The sequence below is a fragment of the Geotrypetes seraphini genome, chromosome 1 (assembly GCF_902459505.1).
Source record: "Geotrypetes seraphini chromosome 1, aGeoSer1.1, whole genome shotgun sequence".
Classification (NCBI taxonomy): domain Eukaryota; kingdom Metazoa; phylum Chordata; class Amphibia; order Gymnophiona; family Dermophiidae; genus Geotrypetes; species Geotrypetes seraphini.
This window is the reverse complement of record NC_047084.1, coordinates 78,381,722-78,409,592: the sequence shown is the minus strand read 5'-3', so window position 1 is coordinate 78,409,592 and position 27,871 is coordinate 78,381,722. Positions and strand designations below refer to the sequence as shown.

Below are 27,871 nucleotides of genomic sequence, written 5' to 3'. Positions count from 1 at the left end.
CATGCATATTCATTAGGGCTATCCTGAAAACCCGACTGGCCAGGACAGGGTTGGGAACCACTGTTCTAGAGAATCAATAATCTAGAAATACAACCAGATGACCAATATCTGCCATATAATAGAAACCCACCACGAGTCACACCAATAGGTAAGGGACAGGTATATTAGATAGTGTAAGAGCCCACCAGGATAGATAGGGGAAAATGTTCAAGTACCTGAATGTAAACCACTTAGAGGGGCATAGTCGAAAGGGACGTCTAAGTCCGTTTGCATCCATCTCGCAAGTCGTCCAAAGTTTAAAAGAGCCTAAGACACATTTTCAAAAGATAAGTCCAACTTTTTTTTACTTTCAAAAATCATCCAATTATACGTCCTGCCGATCTGATCGTCCAAGCCGCTAAATCGGCCATCTTTATACCACATTTCCGTCCAACTTTCCATCCAAGTCCAAAATGCCTAGAACAAGCCCTGTTGGACATAGGAGGGGTCTGCAAAGTGATGGACTAAACACCCAGACATGCCACCTAAATAGTAGGGTACCTTACAGAACACTGCTGTGAACTTCACAAAAAGGATGCCATGGATTCTCCTCACTACAGCTCCCTTAAAAGTGACAGTGAGCCCCCCCAAACCACCTCCAGAATCCCCTAGACCCATTTATCTACCACCCCAATAGCCCTAATGGCTGCAAGAGCCACTTATATGCCAGTAAAATAGGGTTTTGGGGGTGTATAGGGCAGTGCACATGTTTAAGTATCATTGCAGTGATTACAGGGGCTTATGGGCATGGGTCCTCCTCTCTATGGGTCCCTAACCCATCCTCAAGACGACTTAAGCTGCCTCTGGGCTGGACGACTAGGCTTTCCTATGCCAGGCAGCCAGGTGATGATGGTCTGGAGGCTGAAATTGAAAGTTGTGAATAAAATTTTTATGGGGGTAGGGGGGGGGTCTGTGTTATATGTTTGAAGTGCTTATCTGGTGAGTTTAGGTGGGTTTTTGTGACTTAGACCATGTTTTACATGGTCTAAGTCACAACGTCCAAGTTCTGTCGATCCTGGGCTGTATAACTTTCGGTTATACATGCTGTACGACTAAGTCTAAGCCAGCCCACGTCCCACCCTCGACACGCCTCCCGAAACGCCCCGTTTAGCTTTGGACGTTGAGTGGCACTATGAAGGCCTAGGTCGTTTAGAAATACATCCAAAACCCATTTTTATTTTCGGCGCTTGGACGTTTTTGAGAAATGTTCATCCAAGTGCCGACTTAGGCCGGTGTTTGGACGTTTTTCTCTTTCGATTATGAGCCCCTTAGGCTACAAGTGGTATATAAATACTCTAAATAAATAAATTTAGGGTCATATTCTATAAAGGATGCCTATAATAGGTGCCCTAATTGCGGCCACTTAGCAACACTTAAGTTAAGGATCCACAACTATGTTTTTTTAATTAGCTTAATTGGCGTGGTAATTGACTGCACCAGTTTTCAGCCAATCAAAAAAAAAGATTAACAATTTAAGAGTTTGTCAGAGGCACGCTTCCACACTTAAGGATGCCTAACGATGCCTAACCTAAAAAGTAGACGTGGTTAGGAGCAGAGAATAGGTGTGGTTGATTTATGCGTCGACAGGCGCCCGACATAGGTGCCGCCAAATCGGCGAGTGAAAAGTTGACCTAATGGAGCGATGCCTATGTCTAGAACACCTAACGATGCCCAAGTCTGTTCAGGCACTGCTAGGTGTAATATCTCACCTGCCCAGCAAATATGATAAAACAACTTCAAACAATAGAAAACACAGTCCTAAGACTTATCTACTCGCTGAAGAAATACGACCATATCACAGAGGCTTACCTCGAGACACACTGGCTCCCAGTTCAAGCAAGCGTACTCTTCAAATTCTACTGCCTATTATTTAAAGCCATAAACGGAGACAGCCCAGCATACTGGAACAATCAACTAAATCAATCCTCCTCAACTAGACACAGGAGAACCCACACACCATTCACGCACCTGCCAACCAAAAACGTCACATGAAAGAAACTGTATGACAACCTTCTAGCCACTAGAGCTGCAAAACTGAACCACCAACTCTCCAACCTACTAATCACGACCACAGACTTCAAAACCTTCAAAAAAGAAACAAAAACCCTACTATTCCCAAAAAAAAAAAAAAAAAAAAAAACACATTAAACTAAACTAACACAACCAAATGCAACACTCCCTGATCCTTCCATCTTAGTAAATTTCCAGACTACTTCTTATATATCTCCAATTGACCTAACCTATATATATAAAATCGGATATATGTATGTATGTATGTGCCGCGATCACGCAAAAACGGCTTGACCGATTTGAACGAAACTTGGTATGCAGATCCCTCACTACCCAGGATGATATGTTCTGGGGGTCTCGCGGCCCATCTGCACACGTGGGCGGAGCTACAAACAGATAATCGGATTTCACCCATTCATGTCAATGGAAAAAATGTAAAGAGCTGCCAACGCAAAAACGGCTTGCCCGATTTGAACGAAACTTGGTATGCCGATCCCTCACTACCTGGGGTGATATGTTCTGTGGGTCTCACGGCCCACCTGCACATGTGGGCGGAGCTACAAACATAAAATCAGATTTCACCCATTCATGTCAATGGAAAAAATGTAAAACAGCTGCCAACGCAAAAACGGCTTGCCCGATTTGAACGAAACTTGGTATGCAGATCCCTCACTACCTGGGGTGATATGTTCTGGGGGTATCGCGGCCAACCTGCACACCTGGGCGGAGCTACAAACAGAAAATCAGATTTCAACCATTCATGTCAATGGAAAAAATGTAAAACAGCTGCCAACGCAAAAACGGCTTGCCCGATTTGAACGAAACTTGGTATGCAGATCCCTCACTACCTGGGGTGATATGTTCTGGGGGTATCGCGGCCAACCTGCACACCTGGGCGGAGCTACAAACATAAAATCAGATTTCACCCATTCATGTCAATGGAAAAAATGTAAAAACTGCCTCCGCAAAACCGGCTTGCCCGATTTGAACGAAACTTGGTATGCGGATCCCTCACTACCTGGGGTGATATGTTCTGGGGGTCTCATGGCCCACCTGCACATGTGGGCGGAGCTACAAACATAAAATCAGATTTCACCCATTCATGTCAATGGAAAAAATGTAAAACAGCTGCCAACGCAAAAACGGCTTGCCCGATTTGAACGAAACTTGGTATGCAGATCCCTCACTACCTGGGGTGATATGTTCTGGGGGTATCGCGGCTAACCTGCACACCTGGGCGGAGCTACAAACAGAAAATCAGATTTCACCCATTCATGTCAATGGAAAAAATGTAAAAACTGCCTCCGCAAAACCGGCTTGCCCGATTTGAACGAAACTTGGTATGCGGATCCCTCACTACCCGGGATGATATGTTCTGGGGGTCTCGCGGCCCAACTGCACACGTGGGCGGAGCTACAAACATAACTTCAGATTTCACCCATTCAAGTTAATGGGAAAAATGTAAAAAGCTGTGGGACCTATTTGAACTAAACTTGGTATGCTGATCCCTCACTACCTGGGGTGATATGTTCTGGGGGTCTCGCGGCCCACCTGCACACATGGGCGGAGCTACAAACAGAAAATCAGATTTCACCCATTCATGTCAATGGAAAAAATGTAAAAAACTGCCATTCTCACAGTAATTCCAATTACCTGGGGTGATATGTTCTGGGGGTCTCGCGCCCACCTGCACGCGTGGGCGGAGCTACAAACAGAACATCAGATTTCACCCATTCATGTCAATGGAAAAAATGTAAAAAGCTGCCATTCTCACTGTGACCAATTTGGACGAAACTTGGTATGCAGATCCCTCACTACCTGGGGTGATATGTTCTGGGGGTCTCGCGGCCCACCTGCACACGTGGGCGGAGCTACAAACAGAAAATCAGATTTCACCCATTCATGTCAATGGAAAAAAATGTAAAAAGCTGCCATTCTCACAGTAATTCACAAACGGCTTGACCGATTTGAACGAAACTTGGTATACAGATCCCTCACTACCTGGGGTGATATGTTCTGGGGGTCTCGCGGCCCTCCTGCACACGTGGGCGGAGCTACAAACAGAAAATCACATTTCACCCATTCATGTCAATGGAAAAAATGTAAAAAGCTGCCATTCTCACAGTAATTCACAAACGTCTTGACCAATTTGAACGAAACTTGGTATGCAGATCCCTCACTACCTGGGGTGATATGTTCTTGGGGTCTCGTGACCCCCCTGCACACGTGGGCGGAGCTACAAACAGAAAATCGGATTTCACCCATTCATGTCAATGGAAAAAATGTAAAAAGCTGCCATTCTCACAGTAATTCACAAACGGCTTGACCGATTTGAACGAAACTTGGTATGCAGATCCCTCACTACCTGGGATGATATGTTCTGGGGGTCTCGCGGCCCACCTGCACACGTGGGCAGAGCTACAAACAGAAAATCGGATTTCACCCATTCATGTCAATGGAAAAAATGTAAAAAGCTGCCATTCTCACAGTAATTCACAAACGGCTTGACCGATTTGAACGAAACTTGGTATGCAGATCCCTCACTACCTGGGATGATATGTTCTGGGGGTCTCGCGGCCCACCTGCACATGTGGGCAGAGCTACAAACAGAAAATCAGATTTCACCCATTCATGTCAATGGAAAAAATGTAAAAAGCTGCCATTCTCACAGTAATTCAAAAACGACTTGACCGATTTGAACGAAACTTGGTATGCAGATCCCTCACTACCTGGGGTGATATGTTCTGGGGGTCTCTCGGCCCACCTGCACACGTGGGCGGAGCTACAAACAGAAAATCGGATTTCACCCATTCATGTCAATGGAAAAAATGTAAAAAGCTGCCATTCTCACAGTAATTCAAAAACGACTTGACCGATTTGAACGAAACTTGGTATGCAGATCCCTCACTACCTGGGGTGATATGTTCTGGGGGTCTCTCGGCCCCCAACTCTATGTTGCTTGCTCAAGGGTGGGTTCACCCAACAATTTATATGTTCTTGCTCCTGGAGGTGAAACTAAAAATGTTGTTTATAATCACGTTTTGCATTAGTTGTATTGTATTCATTTTGTCAAATATTTCACATTATAATTTGAATATTGTACTTTTTATTAAGCTGTAAAACAATAATTTCATTCACCACTATAAAGTATCTTTATTTGAATCCATTTACAGTGTTATTGCTATAATTAAATACCCGTGCAACGCCAAGTCATCAGCTAGTACCTCATATATAATATGTAATATTATAAATTGTAATAATGTAATCCGCCTTGAACCGCAAGGTAATAGCGGAATAGAAACGCTAATGTAATGTAATTCTATAAATGGCACCTAGCACTCACAATTTAACATAACATAAAAATGTATTTATATACCGGAGTACTTTAGAAGTTCTATGAGGTTTACTTGTATTGTAAAATCTCCATTTATTTATTTATTGTCATATTTCACATGTTAAAATTTTCAATAAAATGAAATGAAACTGTGACACATTAAAAGCAAATGACCTAGAAATTACAAAAATTTCTTAAATAAGTAGGTTTTCAATAATTTCCTGAACTGCTGGTAAGAGATAGAGCTAACTAACAGATTTACAAAATCTTTATCACAGGAAGCTGCCGGAAAAGACAGGAGTTGTTGAAATGACCCTCTACCAATGGAAAAGCAAACAAATTACAATTACAACTTGGGCTTTGTGAATGAATGAATAAAAACATGATCCACAAGAAAATCAGGTGCTAAACCATGTAAGACTTTATAGCATATACAACCAAACTTAAATCTTACTCTGGCGTCGACTGGTAACTAATGCAGTCTTTGGTAATAAGGTGTGACATGAACTGATTTTTTTCAGATTTAAAATTAATAAGACTGCCATGTTTTGTATGATGAAGAGTCTCTGAAGATTTTTCTGATAACCTGCTAAGTGAACTATATTACAGTAATCTAAAATACTTAGAATTAATGACTGTACCAACAGTCTAAAAGAAGAAACATCAAAATATGGTCTAAGAGTCTGCTGCTAGTCACCGTTTATAGAATCCAGACCTTATTAAGATGAACCCAGTATTATAGAATTAGGAGGGGGCAAGGCTAATTAGCACACAAGGATTTATGCCACGTTTCAGTTAGTGTAAATCCTTGTACCCACAGTTGGGCAAGAATCTTGGTGCTTCGTGCAATACTATAAAGAGTGCCCTGCTCGACATGCATTTTCGCCAGTGCCCAATTCTGGGCACCATTTACTGAGTCTAGTCCTTGCCTAAGCAGAAGACCTGTCTCGTGTATCCTTTCCCCATGTAACCCCAATGTATTATGTAACTTCTTTCTTCTCTCATGGATTCTTTCCCCATGTAACTCCAATTTATTATGTAACATCTTTTCTTCATGCATTCAATAATTCGCTGATTGTCCAGCCTTCTTTCAATGTGAACCGCCTAGAAGTCATTTGACTATGGCGGTACAGAAAAATAAAGTTATTATTATTATTAGTCCCGCTTTTTATCATATTTATCAATGTTCTAGAGCTGGGAACAACTAGTGAGACAAATTTGCTGATGACACAAAACTTGTTCAAAGTTGTTAAATCACAAGAGGATTGTGAAAAATTGCAAGAGGACCTTGGGAAACTGGGCATCAAAATGGCAGATGACGTTTAATGTGAACAAGTGCAAAGTGATGCATATGGGAAAGAGGAACCCAAACTATAGCTATATGATGCAGGAATCACTGCCGAAGAAAAGGATCTAGGAGTCACCGTTGAGGATATGTTGAAACCCTCAGTTCAATGTACGGTGGCATCTAAGAAAGCAAATAGAATGTTAGGAATTATAAGGAATGGAAAATAAAGATGAAAAATGTTATAATGCCCTTGTATTGCTCTATGATATGGCCGCACTTCGAATACTGTGTGTAGTTCTGGTCACCATATCTCAAAAAAGATATAGCGAAATTAGAAAAGGTACAGAGAAGGGCGACAAAAATGTTAAAAGGGATGGGACGACTTCCCTATGAGGAAAGGTTAAAACGGCTAGGGCTCTTCAGCTTGGAGAAGAGATGGCTCAGGGGTGATATGATAGAGGTCTATAAAATACTGAGTGGAAAAGGTAGATGTGAATTGCTTGTTTACTCTTTCCAAAAATACTAGGACTAGGGGGCATGCAATGAAGCTACTGAGTAGTAGATTTAAAACAAACTGGAGAAAATTTATCTTCTTATAACATGTAATTAAACTTTAGAATTCATTGCCAGAGAATGAGGTGAAATCAGTTTCCAAGTTTATTTACTATTTGATATACCAACCATCAACACGTATCTGGTCGGTTTACAATACTAGCAATTTAAAAAAATATATAAAATTTCTGGCAAGAATACAATTTAAATTCTATTGCATACTATTTAAAACTATAAACGGAGACAGCCCAACCTATCTGAACAACTGCCTCTTCCAAACCACTTCAACCAGACATAGGAAAACTCACATTCCATTCATACACCTTCCAATCAAAGAAGTTAAAAGGAAAAAAACTATATGACGGCCTCCTAGCCACTCAAGCAGCTAAACTAGACAACCAAATCTCCAATCTGCTGATAACAACCTCAGACTACAAGATGTTCAGAGGGAAGCTGTTTTGCTTTTCTGTGAGGACGCCAAGGATCGTGTCGCTGCCCCGATTAGCCCTCTGCAGCAGCAGCGCTTTGAATCAGTTCGGACAGGCAACCTAGTAGACGGACCCCTGACGTCACCGGGTCCGTCTTCTGTGCCTCTGCTCTCTACTATAAATTACTGTCCGCTGCCGCGGGGAGACCGGGAACTGTTTTGCTTTTCTGTGAGGACACCGAGGATCGTGTCACTGCCCCGATTAGCCCTCTGCAGCAGCGGCGCTTTGAATCAGTTCGGACAGGCAACCTAGTAGACGGACCCCTGACGTCATCGGGTCCGTCTTCTGTGCCTCTGCTCTCTACTATAAATTACTGTCCGCGGCCGCAGGGCATGACCGAAGGGGCGTGCCCTAAGGGGCAGGTCACGCCCCTTGGAGTACCGGGGAGAACCGGGGAGTACCGTGGAGCTGTACAGCAGGATATCAGGTCATATAAGTTAACTGATTATGGGGAAAAGGAAAGCTAAATCTAAAAGTTCGACACCTGTTGTTTTAGGTCCTATGGATAGACACTTGACTTTTTCCCTAGACTCTCCAGCACAAAATGTTTCTGATTTGAACTCTCCCATATCCGGAGCATCGATGAGTCCTCTACTAAGGACACCCCCCCTTCACCCAATATCCGGTGTAAGTGGGAATATAACTCCCACTACTTCCACAGGTCCTGTGGTATCATCCACTTCAACAAGTAAATTGACTTTTACTGATATACCTAAACCACTTGAGTTTACTACTGTAGTGGATGAACAACCACTAGCAATGGAAAAACAGGATATCACTTTAAAGGATTTATGGTTAGGTATAACTAGAGTTGAGGGGTTTCTCAGAGAATCAATGAAACAAACATCTGATTACTCACAGTCTGTGGTTCAAAAGTTTGAGAATGTGGATGCCAACTTAAATTGTCTGGAAACTAGATTAGGTATGGTTGAAACTCAAAGTAACACATTGCAAGCTGTTTCACTATCTGCTGTAAAAGATTCTACGTCATTGCATTTAAAAATGGAAATGTTAGAAAATATGCATCGGGGAAAGAATCTCCGCTTGGTTAATTTCCCAGTGACTCATTTGTTACTAACAGAAATATTATTAAGAAAATACTTTAAGGAAATACTGGGATTACCCAATGCGGATAGTTTTCCAATAAATAATTGTTATCATATTCCCCAGAAGAAAAAGGAAACTGTACAGGATGTGGACCATCTGGTAACCGATGATGTTAATTTGACAGAGTTTTTAGAAGATTCTCAAGATGTTATCCAGACTCGGTCCACAATGATTCTAACATGTATGAGTGAGACAGATAAAATGTTGTTAATGAAACTTTACTTTAAAAATAGACTGACCAAGTTCTGTGGGGATTTGGTTAGTATGTTTCCTGATGTCTCAAGAGCCACTCAGTTTAGAAGAAAAGAATTTTTGAAATTGAGAACTAGAGTAGTGGCACTTGAGGCATCATTTTACTTGAAGTTTCCTTGTAAATGTTTGGTTAAGATACAAGATACTGAATTTGTCTTTTGGGATCCCATTCAATTGCAACAATTCCTGGTAGCTCGTGAACAGAAGTGAGATTTATTTTCTTTCTCTTTTTCATTTATTGATGAGGAATTAGGGTAGGAATGTCCAAAATGTCCTAATTTAGTTGGGGATGATTTGGGTTCATTGGAACTCAACCCATTTCCTTGTTTTTCCTTAAAATTTAGTTGATATAAGCAATATGTTTCCCCTTTTAGTGGGCTTGTAAAGGATTGTTTTTTGTATTATTTGTTGTATTGAAAATTTGTATGGAAACCTTTTTTTCTTGATATCTTTATGATATTGTAAATGCATTAAATTTAATTAAAAAAACAAAACAAAACAAGATGTTCAGAAAAGAAATAAAAACTATACTCTCCAAAAAATCCCTAAAAAAAATCATAATTCTATAAATGCCCCCTTTCTCCACACCAACTTCCTGACTCCCGAAACTTCTTTGTACTTCGGGACCGCGGCAGAGGGACGACAACTCAGGAGGCCTATGGCAACCTGCAAGGATTGCTGAAGTACCCACGATCCTTTCTGCAGGTTGCTTTCTGCAGAAATCGGGTAAAGGGAGGCCAGAGGGAACATACAGGCCTTCCCGGGGGGAGGGGGGACAGTCCTTCGGGGGGAGGTGCAGTCCTTTGGGGGGGGGGACAAGCCTTCAGGTAGGGGTGCAGGACTTCAGGGGGCAGACCTTCAGGTGGGGGTGCAGTCCTTCGGGGGGGGGGGGGACAGGCCTCCAGGGGTCCTGGTGTAGAAGTACACGGAGGGAGGGAGGGAAGGGGAGAGTTCAAAGATACGTGCATATGCCGGACTTTGGGGGGGAAGTAATAATGGGTCTAAAAACAGAGGAGTGGCAGAAAGATGGTGGATAATGGGATTTAGGGAGGGAAGAACAGAAAGGGAGACAAGTTGGGCACAAGAGATGGTGTGGAGGGGGGATAGAGATACTGGATAGGAAGATAGTTGGAAAGAGAAAGGGAGAGATGGTGGGCCCTGGGGTGGTGGGGAAGGAGGGAAAGATGCTGGATGAAAGGGTAGTTGAGAAAAGGTGAATCTGTGGATGGAGATGAAAAAAAAGGAAAGATGCCAGACCTCCGGGGGAGGGAAGGGAAATGGAAGTTGAGGACAGAGATGTGGAGGACAGAGATGGAGGACAGAGATTGATGGTTAGCACGGAAAAAGAAACATGGCAGCAAAACAACCAGAGCCTGGGACCAACAAGATTTGAATATTGACCAGACAACAAAAGGTAGAAAAAATAATTTTATTTTCTGTTTTGTGATTACAATATGTCAGATTTGAAAAGTGTATCCTGCCAGAGCTGGTGTTAGACCGCAAACGTGAGCTAGGATTTAACAGAGAGAGGAAAAGTCCTTTTTGTTTCTTTATTTTGTTTACACAACTGGTTCCCAACCTTATCCTGGAGGACCACCAGGCCAATCGGGTTTTCAGGCTAGCCCTAATGAATATGCATGAGAGAGATTTGCATATAATGGAAGCGAGAGGCATGCAAATCTGCTCCATGCATATTCATTAGGGCTATCCTAAAAACCTGATTGGCCTGGTGGTCCTCCAGGACAGGGTTGGGAACCACTGGTTTATACCAGCGCCAGTGTGGTTAGGAGAAGCCAAAGGGGGTGAAAAAGCTATAAAATAAACCCACCAGGATGTTTGGAAAAAAAAAACAAAAAAACAACAAAACACCCAATTGGGCAAGAAAATCGAATCGAATTGAAAAACCAATTCAATAGGCTGAATCGAATCGAAATTTTTTTCTGAATCGGGCAGCACTAGTTTGTGCTACTGTCTTAGACTTTAGGACCTGGGAATGGGGAGAGATGGCATCCTCAGTACTTGATAATGCAAGTGAAACGAGGATTTGGTCAGACTTTTGAAGGGTCTGCAGAAGAAATTTGTATAGGTCAGGGACACAAGACAGCAGGAAATGGGAACTTTTCTTCCTTCTGTTTTTGTGAATGGCAAGGCTGAGGATGTCAGACAGTTCAGTTAAAATATGTGCTTTATAAGAAAATATAATAATGCGTTTTATAAAGTTTATAAACATTGCTGGCCTACCCGGTGAGGTGTTCCTAGTGGTAGTGGTGGTGGCAGCGTGTCAATGTGTTGAGAGGAAGAGGTGGTCTGGGAAATTCTGCTGAGAAAACTCCAGGCCCATTTCCACCCCCCAGTTAGTCCACTCCACTAAATTGGTTCACACACTGAGTGGGTAGTTGTTTTGGGATCTTTTCCAGTGATTTGTCAGTATCTCCTTGTGGTCCAAGGAAGGAAACTTTGTTAACCTTAGCATTGACCTTCAGAATATGTTTGTAACAGCGCTGCTTGTGTGGCATTAGGCTATGTAGTGATCGAAAGAAAAAACCAGACCTTTGCACATTTTTGCACTATAGGTGGGTGTATGAGGAGATTCACATTTCCTGCACAGCTAAGTCCGTGTGAAGTTACCTTGTTCTGTATTTGACATCTAGCAAGGTCTCTGTTTGGAAGGAAAGACTAAGCTTAAAAATTAAGTGGCCAGAAGTTATGGTAAAAGCAGATAGCGTAGCTGGTTTTAAGAAAGGTTTGGACAAATTCCTGGAGGAAATGTCCATAGTCTATTATTAAGACATGGGGGGAAGCATCTGCTTGCCCTGGATTGGTAGCATGGAATGTTGCTACTCTTTGGGTTTTGACCAGGTACTAGTGACATGGATTGGCTACCATGAGAATGGGCTACTGGGCATGATGGACAATTGGTCTGACCCAGTTAGGCTATTCATATGTTATGTTCTCATCTATAGGGGCCTTTGTTTTCACTTCTTATTTTAATGTATTTTTTTTCTGGGAACTTATCAGTGTTTTTTATAATGGGAACAAAAATGGAAGAGAATTAATGTTTGTGGAATGGGGGAGGGGGGTAAATAATTTCTTCAGCTAAATAAGTTTACTTTGGTGTTCAGATGCCAGGCCATTAAAAATGGATATACTAACAGTATAGGATCCCTAGAATAGAGGTTCCCAAACTTTTTAATGTCTCCTTTTTTTACCTATCTTCCTCTTTCTTTCACCCCTCCCAGTATCCACTTTCCTCACATGTTCTTAAGATAAGCCATGCTATGTCAAGCCAAGTTCCTTGGGCAGTCTGCATCACAAGTAGCTGGCAAATACCAAAGTAGATCATATTTTTCACAGTTGATCTGAAACAATGTGATGGCTTTTACTGGTCTTTTTATTCAGCCTCTCCTTTCTGTTCTCCATACTCTCTCTCTTGTTTGTTCTCCTCTGTTTAGTCTATTGGTCCCAATCCTAACTCTTACCCCACTGGTTCAAACTGCCACCTTTCCAATCTTATTCGTATTCCTCCTCTCTTTCTCATGTACTCTGTGAAAAATATTTTGTCTCCAATAAGTTTGCCTACATTCATCTTTCTCTCTCATACTTACCAACTCCCAGAGCAATGAACTACTCCTACTAAAAAGACAATGCAGACAACTAGAAAGAAAATGGAGGAAAAACAGTCAAGATTCCACAACTATGATAAAACAACTACAAACAATACAAAACACAGCCCTAAGACTGGTCTACTCACTGAAGAAATTCGACCACGTCACAGAGGCATACCACGACTCACATTGGCTCCCAATGCAAGCGAGAAAACACTTCAAATTTTCCTGCCTACTATTTAAAGCAATAAACGGAGACAGCCCAGCCTATTGGAACAATCAACTAGTTCAATCCACCTCAACCAGACATATGAGAACCCACACACCATTCACATACCCTCCAACCAAAAATGTCAAAAGAAAAAAAACTGTATGACAACCTCCTAGCCACTCGAGCTGCAACACTCGACCCCCAACTCTACAACCTATTGACCTCGACCACAGACTACAAACCTTCAAAAAAGAAATAAAAACTCTTCTATTCAAAAACACATAAAACCGAACTAACACAATCAGAAATGTCCCAAGTATCACTTGCAACTACACCATATGTACTTCTAATGTCATGACAATTCAGACATAATTTATGTTATGTTATGTTAGGAATAATGGTTACATATATGAGGTTCAATAAAAGAAAATTTTCACTGCCTGTTTCTATTCTGACCATTTATTCCGTTTCATGGTTATTACAAAAAATATTTTTTTACATGAATGGGTGTCAAAAAATGATGGGCCCCGGGTGCCACATACTCTAGGTACGCCACTGGATGGTGTTATGGGAATAGTAAAGTTCCTTGATTGAGGGAACATAGAACATAGAACATAGAAATAGACGGCAGATAAGGGCCCACGGCCCATCTAGTTTGCCCACCTTAATGTCCCTCCCCTACCTTTGCCCTGTGAATAGATCCCATGTGCAGATCCCATTTGGCCTTAAAATCAGGCACGCTGCTGGCCTCAATCACCTGTAGTGGAACAGTCAATAGATTCTGATTGGTGGATCTCAGGGCCTGTGAGGATATGTAAGGGATGAGGTATTTATCTAAGAAGGCTGGGGAGTGAGTGAATTTGATTTTGAAGGCGAGTAAGAGTATTTTATATGTTGTTCAGTAGGAAACTGGTAACCAATTAGCTTCGCAGAGCAGTAAAGTAACGTGATTATATTTTTTTGCTTTGTAAATAAGTTTGATGGCGGTGTTTTGGATCAGTTGTAATTGACGGATTTCTTTTTGAGTTATACCATAATATACCGAGTTGCAATAATCAAGATGTGAAATAATCAGGGAATGAATTAGAATGTGAATAGAGGAGTTAGCTTAGCAGGGTTTTTAAAAGGTTTGGATAATTTCCTATAAGAGATGTCCATAGGCCATTATTGAGATGGTTTGGAGAAATCAACTGCTTATTCCTAGGATAAGCAGAATAAAATCTGCTTTACTACTTGGGATCTAGTTAGGTACTTGGGACTAGAGAGTTGTGTGGGGACAGAAACCAAACCCATTCCCAGTAGAATCAAACCCGTCCCCGTCCCCGCTAGGAGTCAAACCCGTTCTCACCCATCCCCCGCTAGAATCAAATCCGTCCCCACCCGTCCCTATAAACTTCAGAAGTAGTTATTTCATTTAATTATGCTACTGAATTAAAGGCTCTGGTAGAGACCTATTTACAAATAAGCAAAGATACTTTATTAATTTGGAAATATTAATTGAGAAGAATACATACTTTGTAAATGGGGTAAGATTGGGGTCAGGGTTGGGGTTAAGGTAGTTAAGGCCTGGGGAGGGGGCTAAGATTAGTGATAGGGTTGGTGTTAAGGTGGTTCAGACATGGGGAGGGGGGTAAGATTAGGTGATACTGAAAGCCATGGGAGGAGCTCTGGAACTCATTGCCAGAGGAAGTGGTAACAGCAATCAGCGTATCTGGGTTTAAAAAAAAAAAAAAGGTTTGGACAGGCTCCTGGAGGAAAAGTCCATCAGTTGCTATTAATATAGGCATGGGGGAACCCTCTGTTCTATAAATAATGACCCAGTATAGCTATTCATAAGTCCTTATGGTGCTACCTGCAAGACCCTAATATTTTGCACTCTCACTTTTACGGCCACATTCTTCCCCCTCCCCCTTCTTTTACATCTCTGAGGAGTAGGTGGTGGTCTCTTTTCTCCTGTCACCTTTCCTATAAAGCAGGGGCATGGGAGAAGGTCCGGTGGAAGAGGTAGCGCTATAGAAATAATTAATAGCAGTAGTGGCCTTGCCATAGCAGCTCCAAGTCCCGCATCTCCAAGTGCAGCCCAGCACAGCCCATCTGCTCCCACAGAAGAAGAGGGAAGGGGAGGGGGCGGGGCAGGGCCTGGCTCCACCCACAGCTCCGGAGGGAGGGAGGGAGAAGCAGCAGCAGCCGGATCATGCAGACCTGGGGAGGGGGGTAAGATTGGGGTCAGGATTGGGGTTAAGGTGGTTCAGGCCTGGGAAGGGGGTAAGATTGGAGCCAGGGCTGGGGTTAAGGTGCTTCAGCCCTGGGGAGGGGGGCTAAGATTAGCGACAGGGTTTGGGCTTAGGTGATAAGATCTGGGGAGGGGGCTATAATTAGCAACAGGGTTGGGGTTAAGGTGGTAAGACCTGGAGAGTGGGGAAAGGTTGGGGTTAAGGCGCATCAGACCTGGTGATGAGTCTCCTTCTCCATGTTCAACCTGTTGACCTCCACTAGGCGATCTCCAGCATGCAGTCCGGCCGCCTCGTCCCGGGATCCGGGCTCCACTTTGAAGATGTACTGGCCACTCTTGCCTTTCTCTCCATGCAGGTGGAAGCCGTAGCTGCTCTCAGCCCACAGCTGTTTGATTTTTTTTTTTTAGATGTTTTACTTTTAATAATATATTTGAAACCATACGTTGGTTTTGACATCTCCAGTGTCTCTTCCTGTTTTTGTTCACTTGCGCCTTGGTCCTGGCGCTGCTCAGGGGAGGCAGGGGCTCCAAGGATTCGGAGGGTCGGTGCTGGGGGAGGGCAGCTCAGGATCTCCGTTGCCGGCGAGAGGCTGCTGAGCACCTGGGAAGCTGTACGATCCGGCCGCTGGCTGCTGCTGCTTCTCCCTCCCTGCACGTTGCACATTGCATGTGACTGACGTGAAGCCTTCCCTCCTTCAGCTCTGACGTCGAGGGAAGACTGCCAGGTCATTTGACGTGCTGCAGGCAGGAAAAGAAGACGAGTGAGCTGCCTCCAACCCCACTGAATCCCCAAAACCCGAGGGTCGTCTCCATGGATCCCGCGGGAATTCCGTCATCCCTGTTCCCGTGCAGCTCTCTACTTGGGATCTGGGTTGGCCTAATGTTGGAAACAGGATATGGCAATTCTTATACTCTTTTTCTGTAGCACTGTATGCATTTTTTTTTTGTGGACACCCCTGACCCGCTCATGTCTTTCCCATGGCCATGCCTCCTTTTCAGTTGTATATGAGCCAATTTAGCCACTCGGGGAAATTCTGTGAATAGTGCCTAACTAAAAAAAACTTAGGCAACTGTAATGTAGGCCAGAGTTTTAAAGGTCTACATTACAGGTACCCAAGTCCTTTAAAAAAGCGTGCCTAGCAGCGCCTATGCCTTCCTCCACCCCCAAACATGCTTACTTTGGTATTAGCAACCGCTAAGCACCATGCAATATGTGCCTATCTTTTGCAGACTCGTGCCAAAGATAGGTGCTTTTCACCCAATTAAATTTTTTTTTCAATTATGAACTTGTTAAAACTCATAATTGAAGCCGACTTACTAACTGAATTAGGCGCCTCTTATAAAATTTTCCACCTCAGGGCCCGATTCTATGAACGACGTCTAGCAGCCCTTAATTCCTAGATGCCATTCGGTGCAATTGTCACTCAATCAATAGGCGGGTAAAAGTAGATCGATTTTTTTTTTTCACTCCATCCAAAATTACAAAGACTAGGGGAACACTCGATGAAAGTACAGGGAAATGCTTTTAAAAGCAATAGGAGGATTTTTTTTTCACTCAGAGAATAGTTACCGTATTTTTCGTTCCATAAGATGCACCTGACCATAAGACGCAATAGGAGGATATTTTTACCTATAACACCTGTAACCCGGTTACTCAATCGAGGATCACCGAAACGCTAACAAGCAGTCTGGGGAGGTAGGAGAATAAGCTTTTAGTTACACAGAGTTAGGGAGTCTGTTTTTCTCACAGATCTCCCTCACAGAAACCCGCTGCTTTCCCAAAATACACTGCCCCTCTCAGTTTAAGTTTAGTCAGTCCAGAGTTCTGGGCGACAGTCCTTCGCATTCGACCAAGAGCACAGTTCATGCAACCCTGCCTCCGAGAGTTTTTAAGATGCAGCCTTTTTACTTATCCCTGTGCAAGCAAGATCAAAAACTTCAGTTCACCGGGTTCCTACCTCAGTTGGGAATAAGTTACAGTTCTCTCCTGGTCCTCCATGTTCTTCCTTCACTCTGGGATTCCTGGTACTGACCCGGGCTCTTCCTTTTAAACTCTCCGCATCTAATTCCTGGTTTGACACTTTCCTCCCGTCCCCCCTCTCCTGAAGCTGTTTCCCTTTCCAACCCGGCCTTGACTTTCTTCCAGCTGGCCAGGATGAAGAGTGCTGGAGGTTCCTCCAAGAAACCTTCTGTCTGAGGAGCTGAACTAACCCGGGAAAGGGGTCAGGGTTTCACAGCCTCTGTCACAGCACCGTGCCTAGTGGGGAGGGGAGATATGATTGAAGCCTACAAAATCCTGAGTGGAATAGAACGGGTACAAGTGAATCAATTTTTCACTCCGTCAAAAATTACAAAGACTAGGGGAAACTCGATGAAATTGCAGGGAAATACTTTTAAAACCAATAGGAGGAAATATCTTTTTTCACTCAAAGAATAGTTAAGCTCTGGAACGCATTTCTAGAGGTTGTAGTAAAAGCGGATAGCATAGCAGGTTTTAAGAAAGGTTTGGACAAATTCCTGGAGGGAAACTCCATAGTCTGTTATTAAGACATGGGGAAAGCCTCTGCTTGCTCTAGATTGGTAGCATGGAATGTTGCTGGGTTTTGGCCAGGTACTAGTGGCCTGGATTGGCCACCGTGAGAACGGGCTACATGGCTTGATGGACCATTGGTCTGACCCAGTATGGCTATTCTTATGTTCTTACGTGAACCAAGTATAGAACAATTAAGAGATTGTAACATCACTGATGAGGTTGGCTTTGAGGCACTGTGGAATGAGGCATTATGACATCACAATCTCAGCTCTGGAATGTTGCTCTCATTGGGGTTCCAGAATCTTGCTATTCTTTGAGATACTGGAATGTTGCTACTCTTTGGGTTTTGGCCAGATACTAGTGACCTGGATTTGCCACTGTGAGAATGGGTTACTGGGCTTGATGGTCCATTGGTTTGACCCAGTAAGGCTATTCTTATGTTCTAACACTGCTTAGGTGCCAGTAGGCATCATAATGTTAGGTGCCAGTGTATTAGGTCAAGGTTTTCCTGGGTTAATTTACCAGTGCCTCACACAGATGTCTACCAGCAACTAATTCATACCATGCCTAAGCTCTGCCATAACCACACCTACTTTTCAGGTAGACATGGGTAGGGGCCTTGGTATCGGTGCCAATAGGCGCTGCACTGAATTCCACAAACAACTTTAATTATTATTTTTTAATCATTTTCAATTAGATTTTAATTGTATTTTTAATTAAAATGCCAAGATATCAAAAAAGCCATTTTCGTATTATTATGAGGGCCTACAAGTACAATTATATAGGGTGAGAGGGGGGGCTTTCCCTCGGCGGTTTAAATGTACTTCTGCTGTTAGCACACTGTCTCACTCCTTATGGGCCTCTTCAGTTTCTCAGGGTTTTTGGGTTGCCCTTTATAACTTTTTAGGTCAGATACTTCAAATCCCACTGCATCCCACGCTGATTGAAGTATTATTTGACAAACTAGCAGCCACAAGCAGGCGACTTAAAGAACGGGGCCTTTTGGTACAAAAAAGCGTGTAGAGTGGGCAAGAAATGTATTATGCAGCAATGGGGAGATTGCTGCAGCTTGGGAGCACTCTCCGCCCCTCCCCCAACATCAGACAGTTGGAAGGCTCAGCGGGATCTTCTTAATTTAATTCAATTTACATTTTTTATTTTAGGTTTTACCTTTACTTTGGGACCTGCCGACCTCATCGGACCAACTACAGACTGAGGAGAATGCTGCGGTGTGGGAACGCACTCAGCCCCTCCCCCCGACGTTAAATCCGCTGAGCCAATAAAAGGCTCAGCGCTAACGCCTTTGCGAAGTGACCAAAAAGCGACTAAAATCCCAACTAAACAAGGTCACTCAAAGTCCCAAACCCATTTCCCACTTCAGTATCACCTCAGCACCACCATGAACTCTCCTATCCCTACCCATCCTAATACAACGTAAGGATAAAAAATATCTTAACCTCCGAAAACCTCTCCTCCGTCAGTACCCTCTCTAAGCCACCAAAATGAAGCTACTCTCACAAGCCCAGAACACCCTACTGATAATCCTTCTTATAACCAGCAGTAACACACAACTTCTTACTTATTCCCTCAACAACTATAAACAAAATCCACCACCCAAAACAGGAGAATATCAACAGAAAGAAACTCAAACCAATAAACCAACATTCAACATTCCATCACACCAGCATGGGGAAGAAGACCAACACCCAAAGACCAAACCTCACTCTCACTCATCTATCTACCCCCAAAAAATCTCACAATTTTCATACAAGAACCACTACACTTTCATGTGCATACTTAAACATCAGAGCCATAGGCCCAAAAACAGATCTTATAAAAAACTGGATAATAAACGAAAATCTGGACTGCCTCTTCCTCACAGAAACCTGGCTAACCTCTGACACGGACCCCAGAATAACTGAAGTCTACCCACAGGGATACAAAATAACTGTGGTCTGCAGAGAGGGAAAAAAAAAGAGGAGGAGGACTAGCAATCCCAACCAAAGACACCCTAATCCTTAATATATCTGAAAAAACATCCACCCCATACATGGACCTTTTAGCCTGCCAACCCTGAAAAACCACATTAAAAGACACACTTTACGGCATGCTCTGCTACATCACACCGGGAAAGTGGAATACTGCTAGACCTAAATTTGAAGATTTCATATATCAAAACTCACTAACAGCAGCATACAACCTAAGGAGCTCATAATCGAAAGAGAAAAACATCCAAAAAGTGGCCTAAGTCGGCACTTGGACGATCATAAACAAAAGACGTCCAAGTGCCGATAATCAAACTGGGTTTTGGAAGTATTTCTAAATGACCTAGGCCTTCATAGTGCCACTAAACAGGGCATTTCAGAAGGAGTGTCGAGGGCGGGATTTGGGCAGGATGTGGGCAGGCTTAGACTTAGTCGTACAGCATGTATAACCGAAAGTTTTACAACAGAGCCTAGACAAACTTGGACGTTGTGACTTAGACCATTTAAAACATGGTCTAAGTCACAAAAACCCACCTAAAGTCACCAGATAAGCATTGCAAACACATAATACAGACCCCCCACACACTACCCCAGTGATCACTTACTCCCTCCCCAATCCCATAAAAATCGTAATCACACCTTTAAAATTCAGACTACAGACCATTATCACCTGGCAGCCTGGCATAGGAAAGCCTAGTCGTCTAGCACAGAGATGGCTTAAGTCGTCTTGGGGGTGGGTTAGGAACTCTTGGAGAGGAGGACCCATGCCCATAAGCCCCTATAATCACTGCATTGATATTTAAACATGTGCATTCCTCTATACACTCCCAAAACCCTTTTATACTGGCATATAAGTGGCTCCTGCAGCCATAAGGGCTATTAGGGTGGTAGATAAGTGGGTCTAGGGCAGAGGTGCCCAATACGTCGATCGCGATCGAATGGTCGATCACTCAGGCAACCCCAGTCGATCGCAGAGCCGGGTTCCCTTCCCTTCTGTTTTTTCTCCCCCTCCTGACTGGCCCGCCTCTTGAAGAATGCTGGCCATCAAAAGTCAGCTCATTCAGTCCCCGCCGCTCTTCAGGCCCCCCAGGCTGCTGCTGCTGGTAGAGGAGGAAGAGGAGTCCTCGGCGCAGAGCAGGCAGCAGAGGGGCGTAACGCGCTCTCGTCCTTCTGGCAGTGGACATGCTTGAAGGAGCGGGGAAGGGAGTCGGGTTTAGGTAGCAATCGGGAGGGGTGATGGTCGTGGAGCCACTGGCCGGGGACACGTTAATACAGTCATCGTAGGGCAGCTTGCCCTTGTTGCTCTCCACGGAGAGTTTGGGCTTGGCCCCGTTGGTCCACATCTTGCTGTAGCCGTCGGGCGAGCAGCTGCTGCTGGGCGACATCCGGCTTTCTCCCTGGCCTCCCGGTACTTTTAGCAATTCTTGCAGGTTGCCACTGGCCTCAGGAGCTGTCTTCCCTCTGCCGTGGTCCTGCCCCTCCTCTGAGTCAGAGGCAGGATTGGGGCAGAGGGAAGACAGCTCCTGAGGCCTATGGCAACCTGCAAGGATTGCTAAAGTACCAGCGATCCTCTCTGCAGGCTGCTCCCTGCAGGAATTAGGTCAAAGGATGTGGGAGGGCAGGGAGGAACATGCAGGTCTTCCGGGGGGGAGGGCAGGGGCAGGCCTTTGGGGGGTGCAGACCTTCAGGAGGACAGGCAGGCCTTCAAGGGGTGGGGTGCAAGTCTTCGGGGCACTGCTGTAGAAATACACAGAGGGAGGGAGGGAAGGGGGGTTCAAAGAGACGTGAATATGCTGAACTTTGGGGGGGGAAGAAATAATGGGTTTAAAAACAGAGGAGTGGGTGAGAGATGGTGGATTTAGGGAGGGAAGGAACAGAAAGGGAGATAAATTGGACACAAGGGATGGTGTGGAGGGGGGGAAGAGATACTGGATAGGAGGGTAGTTGGAAAAAGAAAGGGAGAGATGGTGGACCCTGGGGTGGTGGGGAAATAGGGAGAGATGCTCAATGAAAGGGTAGTTGAGAAAGGTGGATCTGTGGATGGAAATGAAAAAAAGGAAAGATGCCAGACTTCCAGGGAAGGGAAGGGAAATGAAAGGGGAGGACAGAGATAGAAGATGGATGGTTAGCACGGAGAAAGAAGAAAGAAGGAGACCCTGGCAAGCAAGTTATCAGAAGACAACCAGAGCCTGGGACCAACAAGATTTGAATAATGCTCAGACAACAAAGGTAGGAAAAATGATTTTATTTTCAATTTAGTGATCAAAATGTTGCCATTTTGAGAATTTATATCTGCTGTCTATATTTTGCACTATGGCCCCCTTTTACTAAACCGCAATAGTGTTTTTTAGCGCAGGGAGCCTATGAGTATCGAGAGCAGCGCAGGGCATTCAGCACAGCTCCCTGCACTAAAAACCGCTATTGCGGTTTAGTAAAAAGGGAGGGGGTATATTTGTCTATTTTTGTATGGTTGTTACTGAAGTGACATTACATAAGTCATCTGCCTTGATCTTTTTGAAAAAAAAACCAGAATATAAATGATAATTAACATTTTCTCTGCGTGCAATGTGCTTTTTTAAATTTTATTGTTGGTAGATCATTTTGACTTGGTCATTTTAAAAGTAGCTCGCAAGCCCAAAAAGTGTGGGCACCCCTGGTCTAGGGGATTCTGGAGGTGGTTTGGGGGGCTCACCATGACCTATAAGGGAGCTGTAGTGAGGAGAAGACCCTTTATGTGAAGTTCACAGCAGTGCCCTGTAAGGTACCCCACTATTTAGGTGCCATGTCTGGGTTTTCAGTCCATCACTTTGCAGATACCTCCCACATCCAACAGGGTTCAAGGCGTTTTTGACTTGGACGAAAAGTTGGACGAAAATGTGGTATAAAGATAGACAATTTAGCGGCTTGGACGATCAAATCAGCACAATATACCCCACAGAAAAAGATTCTACCGCAGCAGACAGAACAAAAAGTACAGCTACGCATTCTGCGACCTAAACCACTGTCCACCTTATCTTCTACAAACTTCCAGCACAAAATACCAAGCTCTTCTCCTACAATGGATACAAACGACGCTTACTAACGGCCTCTTCCCAACCGAACTCAGCGAAATCATCATCACCCTGATCTTAAAAGACCCAAAAGGACCAACAGACCAACCATCCAACTATAGACCCATTACCTCGATACCGCTCTATGTCAAAATAATAGAAGGGCTAGTAGCTAAACTCCTCACCAATTATCTAGAAGACCACAATATACTTCACCCCACACAATCTGGCTTCAGATCCAACTTTAGCACAGAGACACTACTAGGATCCCTCATGGACACAGCAAGACAACACCTCAGTACAGGAAAAAAAATGATGCTCATATAACTGGACCTGACCACAGCATTCGACCTGGTGGACCATACCATCCTACTTCAAATTTTGGACACAATAGGTATCACAGATAAAGTATACTCATGGTTTGAAGGATTCCTGAAATCCAGAACCTACAGAGTAAAATTGGATAAAGAAAAATCAGATTCTTGGGCCAACTTATCGCAGCCATTCAGAAAACAGCACAGGCCAAAGCGGGAGCACGGAAAGTTTTGCTCCTGACCTCTGTGCCGCTGGCTGGGAAATAAGGAGACAGCTAGCCAGAGAGGAAGGGATTCTAAAAGGTACCGGGGGTGGGGGGATGTTTAAAATACCAGGACAGCCGTCTAGGGAGGGAGGGAGAGATTTTAAAAGGTATGGGTGGTATGATTAAAAAAGGTACTGTGGGGTACGTAGAGGGTATGGGGGGATGATTTAGGTTATGTGAGGGGTATGGGGCCTGTCTGCCTGTCACTAGGCCTGCCTGACACTAGGCCAGCCTGCCTGTCACTATGCCACTAGGCCTGCCCTGTGCCCTGTCCCTGCCTACCACTAGACCACCAGAGGGGGGACAGGATACAGAGCCTGGCAGGGAGGGGAAACAGGGTGCAGAGCCTGATAAGGAGTATGGGGTTGGGTACAGAGCTTGGCAGGGAGAATTTGGTTCAGAATGGGTTTTATTCTTGTTTTCCTCCTTTAAATCTAGGGTGCGTCTTATGGTCAGGTGCATCTTATAGAACGAAAAATACGGTAACTATTCTCTGAGTGAAAAAAAAATTCCTCCTATTGCTTTTAAAAGCATTTCCCTGTACTTTCATCGAGTGTCCCCTAGTCTTTGTAAATTTTGGACGGAGTGGAAAAAACCCCCCAAAAACAATCCACTTTTACCCGTTCTACTCTGCTAATGAACAAAAAACAGATAGATATACTGTACATAAATAATGTAACTTTTCTGTGCACTAAAAAGATTCTGCTGGACAAAGGGAAGAAGAGGGCAAGAACAGTAAACAGCTACATCAGTGTCACGCGAACTTTTCCAAGACACCGCTCACTAAACTCAGGGCCGCGGCTGGAGGGTTTAAGTGCATGCGCAGACATTGATGCGATGATGTCACGTGCATGCATGACATCATCACTTCAACATCCGCGCATATGCAGAGGCCTTCCACATGGGGCATTGAGCTTGTCAACACCGGTGGGGAGGAGGAAAGGCACCGACCAACTCGCCTACAGGACGTGCCTCTCGCAACACACCTGGAATCTCGCTGCAGCACAGTTTGAGGGAAAGGGGTTAAACACAGAGCTCACGGATCTCAACTGCACGTCCTTAAAAATCTGAGGTCCATGCCACTTTTAGTCTCAGTATAGTTTATGGCTCTGGCAGACCTCTATGACACTTGCCTAACATATGTGACACCTAGGGCCCATCATCTTTTGACACACACCCCCATCTGTATGAAAAACATGATTTTTAGTAACAATTCACACGTCACACAAGAATGTACCTAGGAAAAGGCAGCATCTTACATACTGCATTGAGCAGCATATCAATACACCCATTGTAAAACTAGACAAGCCAGACTAGTACAGATCAATCCTGCACAGTCAATCCTAACAGAAAACCGTGTCTTTCGAACACACAGAAAATACCTTCGCCTAGTATGGAATATGTAATCACAAACTAACCCCTCCCCCTTTTACAAAACTATAGTGCAGTTTTTAGCCACAGTGGTAACAGCTCAGACGCTCATACAATTCCAAGCATTGGAGCTGTTACCACCACGGCTAGCAGTAAAAAAATGCTCTACGGTTTTGTAAAAGGGGGGATAAAATAGAAATACGTAGACAGAGATTAAATTGAACCACCAAGAAGCTGGACTCTGCATACAATGCAACACTACAGAAACATCTTCTATAAAGCAAAAAAAATTAATTAATAGAAAATTATTTCTACCTTGTCTTCTCTGGTTTCTGTTTTCCTCATCTTCTTGTCACTCTCTTCATTTCATCCACTGTCTACCCTCTCTCTGCCCCTTCTATATGGCATCTTCTCTCCTTCTATGCCCCTTCCAGAAACTGAACGCCTCCCCCTTCCATCTTTTCCTTCACCCCCATTGGTCTGGCATCCATCTTCTTCCCTTCCCTCCTCCAATGGTCTGGCATCTCTCTCCTCTCCTTCCCTCTCCCACACCCCCATGGTCTGGCATTTCGTTCTCTCTTCTCCCTTCCCCCCACTTCCATCAGCATCTGCTCCCTTTCCCTCCATTCAGTATCCCTTATGTCTCTCTCTCCTTTCCCTGCACACCAAATCTATCATAGATGCCCCCTTTCTCTCTCTCCACCACCCTTCTATTCTCCTTTCTCTCTCCCTCCAAACCAGCAAGGTCCCGCAATGACTGCATCTGCCGCCTCTACTCCGGAAGACGTAAGTGACGTCGGAGAGGGTGGACCGACAGACGCATGGAGTTGCAGCAAGGTCCTGCGATGACTGTGCCTGCCGGTCCATCCCCTCCAACGTCACTTAAGTCTTCCTGAGCGGAGCTGGCAGACGTAGTTATCGTGGAACCTTCCTGCACTTCAACACTGCTGCCGACTCTGCTCCGGAATAAGTACAGCAGCCGCGCTGAAATGCAGGTCCCTTTGTAATAGCAGTGCGGGAGGTTCCGGACCCGGCCGGCTGTGCACCCCCCCTAGGGCATGCGCCCGGGGAGGTCCACCCCCCGCCCTTGGTACGCCACTGCACTTTAGCTCTGATGGATCCTAATGTTTTTCCTTCCCTATGCTGAGGCTACAAGTGGCAAAACTGAGTTTGCTATACACTGGGCTGCGTGATTCCATGACATCATGCATTTATCTCTGCTGTGCTAGGCCAGTCAGGGCTAAACATGATGTATCAGGCACGGCTCAGAAAGGGCTTATTAGATCGTTTTGAGTTGAGCTGTTGGAACAGGCTTGAAGCCCTGCAAAAATTCCGAGGAAACACCAAATCTGTGAAATCATCTCACACAGAGAACGCATTTATTTATTTATTTACCAGAAATCCTGCAGCCACCATAGGACTTCCACCTGCTGCCCTTAACTGAGCCAGCAAAAAAGATTTCCTCTGTGACTCAGCTAAATGAGGAGAGGAAAAGATCTTGTTTTACGAACACAGAGAAATATTTAAACGACCACTTATACTACATTATTTAAACATACCACATACTACATCGTGGCACCAAAAACAAACAAAAGAAGATTTTATTTTTTTTAATAGCACTACAATATAACAATAAATAGAAGCACTTACCGAAAGCCGGCATGGAACATGTACATTCTAGGCCCCCCTGGGCTGGCAAAGATGTTATCCTTTTTCAGGGACACATAGCTGATCAAGGATAAAATAAGCAAAGCAACGCTTAACATAACCAAACCCAAGATGCTAGCAATGCGGACCATTTTGCAAATTCTCATCCCTGGGAAGAATAAAAGTGAGTGAATCAATCGGAAAAGGTTCATTGGGGTAAAGTACAGCTGAAATTTCAGGCAGAAAGTGGTGGGGGTGGGGGGGAGATGTAGAGGGTGGGAGGGGAGGAGAGGTGGAATCCAAATCGAGGAGAAAAGAATTAAAGAGAAAATGGAGGGCTGAATGGTAGTGCTGAAATGGCAACTGATTGCACTAGGGCAGCGGCATCTTTGATCGGATGCTCTCTCGTTCTCCCCAGGTTTTCAGCCCGAACCGCCATCTCGTTAGTAAAGGCTCTTGGAATGGTGTCAGGGCTTGGGGAGGGGCAACGGAAGAATTCCAGAGGTGAAATGCAAATATATTTAAAAAAAAAAATAAAATAAAATAAAACAAACAACCAAACGCAAAGGTGAAGCTGGTGCTGAACTCTGCGGGAGCAGCCAGACAGACGCAGCATCCAGCAGCAGCAGCAAAACAAAGCAGTGCCCCAAATAGGTCAGACTGGAGCTGGCCAAGGTGCCATTTAAGCGGCAAGAAATAGCCCAGTTTAAATACCTGATCTTCCGAAGGGCTGCCACCCCCTCCCTCTCCACCCCTGTGCACAACAACGGATAAAAACGCTCTCAAACGGTGATTTGCACCCCCCCCTCCCCCCCTCCCCCAGGATAGGGAGAGGAGTATGGTGCTTGCCGAGGGTCAAAAACAAAGACAAAACTAGAAGAGGACTACATACATAAAGAGCCAATGTCTCCCTGGAACTAGGGTTGACATAAAATATGGAGGTTGTTCTTCACTGCATTCTGGCAAATAGCACAGACTTACCAACTATCCTGCACTGAGAAAGAATTCTTAAGTGCTATGTATGTAGGTGGATTCGAGCCAATTGCTGCTTATACAAAGAATACACAAGCAGCTGCAGATCATATCAAATAAAGAGTCTGGTGTACTAACTGGCACTGCTTTCTGTGCAATAATTAGACTTCTTCACACACTATTCTTCTGGAGGGATATGCAAATGAAGGCAACACAGCAGGTGTGCAAAAGTCTGGAAGCACTGCACTGGTGAATTTTGCATTCTTTCAACTTTCTGACCTTTCATTTTATTTTTGTTGACCCAATAGATTTGTCTGTGTACCACATTATAAGGGATATATTTGGCTATTAGAATCAACTTTTTTTTATTCTAGCTTAGCCTTAAATTTCTGACTTTGTTAAAGTTACCATATTAATTGTTTTTCTGTGTAAATCAAAGTAATGTACTCCGCTGGCCAAAAAAGTACATACAAATGTATCTAGCCTTCATATTCATGTAGGTGGCCTTGAGAAAGGCCATTTTGTGTGTCAGGGATGGCTCTGATAAAGATTGGCATCAGTTTTACCTTTGGTGTTGTTTAACGGACTACTCATATATTGTTAAACCTTATCAC

The 27,871-nt window shown here is 44.1% G+C and overlaps 1 protein-coding gene across 5 annotated transcripts in view; it reads right to left on the bottom strand.

Moving 5' to 3' along the window:
• The window catches only part of ST8SIA3 (ST8 alpha-N-acetyl-neuraminide alpha-2,8-sialyltransferase 3), a 53,138-nt gene extending 25,739 nt beyond the window's left edge, over positions 1-27,399 (bottom strand). For 2 of the 5 annotated variants that reach the window (XM_033933857.1, XM_033933894.1), the window contains exon 1: positions 26,289-26,779. In XM_033933857.1, the coding sequence (XP_033789748.1) occupies positions 26,289-26,497 (209 nt within the window). In that variant the 5' untranslated portion in view covers positions 26,498-26,779. The other 3 variants (XM_033933876.1, XM_033933885.1, XM_033933867.1) reach the window with 3 other exon arrangements.
• Positions 27,400-27,871: the final 472 nt, after the last annotated feature.